This window comes from Beta vulgaris, chromosome 8 (assembly GCF_026745355.1).
Source record: "Beta vulgaris subsp. vulgaris cultivar EL10 chromosome 8, EL10.2, whole genome shotgun sequence".
Classification (NCBI taxonomy): Eukaryota; Viridiplantae; Streptophyta; class Magnoliopsida; order Caryophyllales; family Amaranthaceae; genus Beta; species Beta vulgaris.
Genome location: NC_079209.1, coordinates 51,721,960 through 51,726,292, shown reverse-complemented (window position 1 = coordinate 51,726,292; position 4,333 = coordinate 51,721,960). Strand labels below are relative to the sequence as shown.

At 35.3% G+C, this 4,333-nt stretch overlaps 1 protein-coding gene and 1 pseudogene across 1 annotated transcript; both read right to left on the bottom strand.

Annotated features, from left to right (window-relative positions):
• Window positions 1–533: 533 nt before the first annotated feature.
• On the bottom strand, window positions 534–1,996 carry LOC130589938 (zinc finger CCCH domain-containing protein 48-like; annotated as a pseudogene).
• A 110-nt stretch (window positions 1,997–2,106) lies between these two features.
• On the bottom strand, window positions 2,107–2,990 carry LOC104901868 (zinc finger CCCH domain-containing protein 48). The gene is made up of 3 exons (XM_057391590.1): window positions 2,532–2,990; window positions 2,333–2,428; window positions 2,107–2,250 (listed from the first exon to the last, which is right to left on the bottom strand). Exons 1-3 carry the CDS (start codon window positions 2,988–2,990, stop codon window positions 2,107–2,109), a joined length of 699 nt encoding a protein of 232 aa, XP_057247573.1.
• Between the last annotated feature and the right edge of the window lie 1,343 nt (window positions 2,991–4,333).

Sequence of the window (4,333 nt, the reverse complement as noted above, 5' to 3'; positions counted from 1 at the left end):
CTTGCTATGAACTGAAACAACAATCCTATTAACTGACACAATAGACTGAAACTCTAATCCTATTAACTCAAACGCCAATCCTGTTATTTGAAACACGAATGTTACTAATTGAGAAACTATTTCAATTACCTGAAGTATAAACTACATAAGCTGAAAGACTAATCCTATTCAGATAGTAATCCTAACAAACTAAAAATTGAATCCCATTAACTAAAACTCTAATGCTATTAACTGAAACTAATACTCTAATAGTCTATTAACTGAAACCCCAATCCTATTAGATGAAACACTCATGTTATTAACTGAAAGAGTATTTCAATTACCTCAAGTACAAACTAAATAAGCTGAAACACTTACCATATTGCCACACTAACCTAATATCTTTTTCATTCAGTTATATGCATTAGTATTTTACTTGCAAAACCATTAACTAGTATGAAGCAGCATCTAAGATGTTGGAAGTCAGCCAAGAACGAGGAGCCGAACTCAGGAGATCACTCTTTGCAAGTCAGCCAAAAAGAAGTGTACACTAACGGATCTTCCAATATTACAATGATATATTTTCTATTACAATGATATATTTTCTAGAGAAAGGTAATACAATATAAATTAATGTTGGATAGGTTTTTGCTGGCAAAAACCTCCTCTTTGAGGTAGGAAAAAGCCGTACTCAACAGGCAGGTGGTCTCCAAAGGAGACGCTTTTTATAAGTTCCAAAGGAACCTATACCCACAAGCAAGTAAACCACACCAACTAACTGATTATGTACATGTGAATTGTATCAATGTAGTTACATTTACAATGGGGAAGCAAACAAACAATCTCTATTTCCTGAAGTGCATTGTCGAATAATCAAACTGAGCTACTCAGTTTTAAGCAGCTTTGTCCGATGATGCAGTTGAATCACTTGAGCATCGCCACACCGACACCAGACCAGTCCCATCACCGGTGAAAAAAAGCCCTGCAGGACCAACATGAATTCCTCGCACTTCTTGCTTAGAAAAAATCCTGCCTCTCTCAACAAAGCTGCAGCAATGAGAGATAGAACTGTAAACACTAGGCACAATACTGAAGAATATAGATTGCAAAGTACCCAACAAAGAGAGACCAAAAGGAAATTGATACTCACGATGGCAGTTCATACAGACGCACAGTGTTGTCGTTGCTTGAGCATAACATTATTGGTTTATTTGCTGCGTCATGCATACCACGAAGAGAAAGAATACCCTGTAGAGGATTTGTAATGTCATCTATTAGAATTCAGTTGGTCTAGCTTTTATTCTGTTGTATAACTTTTACATAAGCTATTTTCTTTTTCTTTTTTCACTGTTTTAATTGCTTAACCAACAGTAGTAATATAGTGTGATCTCTGATCTGACTGGCTCAATATACTAATATTGGCCCCAAAGTTCTCAACAAGCATTGTTGTTGGCAAAATTCGCAAAAGTAAAGTCAAGGATGGAGGCAAAGGAAGAGGAGACAGCAAAAGATCACAAAAACAAGAATTGTATTGAGATGACATACATGCTCCTCATTGTGTTCATAAGTCACCTCCAGTTCTCCTGCTTCAGTGGCAGCCCAAACCTTTAATGTCCGATCCAAAGAAGATGATATCAGATATTGCTCCAACAGAGCAGGACATCACAACTTCAGAATGCTTGGCAAGAGTGTGGATGCATTGCATGGTCTCCAAGTCCCACACTCTTATCTGTTATCCATTGAACCAGAATAAAGCCTATTAGCCCCATAAATCAACGAGACCACAGCACCAATATGACCCTTCAGCGGTGAAATAGAGTCAAAAGAGGAAGCTTCAGCATTGAATCTCCACACCAATATTGAACCATCCTGCAAAACCAAATAAATCAGATGAAATATGGATCACGTTGGAATAATCACAAACAAAAAGAGAAGGAATAATAAACCCAGTGATGTTTAATGGCGGGTTAGTAGTTACCTGAGCTCCAGCAAACAGCATTCCATTAGCCGCAACCATGGTATACACTTGTCCCGCTGATGTACTAAGAGTGAATTCGGCATTTGACTGAATGTTCCATACCTGAAACATGGCAAAGCGTAAGTACAATATGTCACTCCGAGGCAATTTCACAATACACAGAAGCCAGAAATATGAGAACACTGAAATTTCGCAATAAAATACCTTGACAGATTTACTAATCCTGCAAGCACCCACGGTCCTTCACTTATCAGACTTTCAACTGGTGAACCCACATCAGCTACACCAATGCACTGCAAAGATCAAAGTCAGTGATCTAAACTTACCTTAAACAGCTCGAAAGTACGAAAAAAAAAAAGATCTTATGATACCTACCTCACCCGTATGACAGTTCCAAACTCTAACAGTCCCATCTTTACTACTGCTGAAAAGCTTATCAGAGTCTGCTGGCAGAGTGATTCCAGTGACAGCCTGATATACACATACATATTAGTAGATGAGGATAAAGATAGATAATACTTTCTCCGTTCTTTTTTATTGTAACACTTTAACAAGAGAAAACAATATCTAATACCTTCTTGTGTCCCTGAAGTTGAGCAACCATGGTAATTCCATCGCCATAACACCAAGAATGCAGGAATTTGCAGTCTTTACCATGAACACAACTATTCTTCATCCAATGCTCACATATCTTAGTATTACACTGTGACTTCTCGACGTCTCCTGCTGTAGTATCAGCAGAGACACTTTCTTCAGGATGACATTCTTTAACCTCATTCTTTTTCTTAATCTTGCATTCTTCACTCTCTTGTTTTGTATTCTGCTTTTTCTGATCATGGGACTCCCTAAAACTCGAACGATTCAAGCGCAAAACACGATTGACAGGTGCAGTAACATCCGTGTGCGCAAAGCGACATGGGTTCTTTGTGCAGTTCCCAGCCAACCAAAACTTACAGACGACCTTGCTAGTGGAAGGTCGACGATTCCAACTGAACGAACCTCTGTGTTGCTGCACAGCTATCGTTTCCGTCATTCTTCTACCAGTGTGTTTGGTGTTAGATTGTGTAAAACTCCTGGAAGATTGTATTGATCAAATATATATAGAGGTTTACAATCCTAATCCTAACATAATTAGGTATCTATACAAAATATCTATCTATATATCTATATAAAACGTGATGTTATTTGTTGAATGTTAGTAGTATATGATAAGCCCAGATTTTTGCTTCAAGTTGTGAGTTGTATTTAGTTGGTTCTTATTTCGGAATTTGCAGGAATTTTCATTGACGGTTAATTAGTACGCTTAGATGGATCAGTTAAAAGGTCAATGCTTCTTTAAAATGTGAAGAGTTATTGTTGTTTAGGAGATCATAGTATACCATGCATTTGCTTGGAGTTCATGTGCTTTGGCTTAACAACATCATCTAAAATTTGCTTGGAGTTCATGTGTTTAGGAGATCATAATATAACAAGTATTGAATATAGATAGAAAATAACTCATAGTTCAATAATAAGACAAGTTAACTATTCACCAATGTATTAAATCACACAAGTTAACTTAAAATAACACTTATAAATAAGAAAGACGAAAAATAAAAGTATATATCGAGTAAATAGATACTACTAGCGGCCAATATATTAAATTGACTTAAGTTTTTATAATTTCTAAAACCACAAAGTAGGAAAATATTTTTTATTTACTTTTAGAATAAGGTAGTTTGGATTAACGTAGGTTTAATTTCATAATTTTGGTATTGTGAATCAAAACAATTTATTAAATCTATTGTGTATCTGTGACACAACCATATGCTTATCTATCAATTAAGATCACTATATTTTTATGAATATCTTTGAGATTTTGTACAGCCTCTAATCTTTATATTCAAATCAATTAAATTCAAATATTGTATACATACATACTAAAATCATATGTTACACTAACAAACAAAGAAATAAAAACAATTTTCATTTTCAGAAATCTTTATACTCAAATCAATTCAATTCAATTCAATTAATATTTTTATTGAGAAAAAAAGGTGCATAGTAAAGATTAACTAGATTACCAAATGAAAATATAAGATTGAAAGACAGGCACCGGTTATGCTACTAAGGGTTATCGACCAAACTTCTAGGGTTATCCAAGATAGAGAGCTTGAGCAAGACTGCAGAAAAGGGGAGCAAAAATGATTGCATGATTGAATATCAATAGTGGTGCAAATAGTGATTTAGTATGAGCCTCTGAATGAAGCAACAAACAGAGCGAAAGCTTTTCAATCAACTTTTTTTTAGTCATATTCCACCATGACATTAGCTACATAGACACACGGGTCATAAGCCAATTTTAGAATATACTCTTAATACACAATATGATTATAA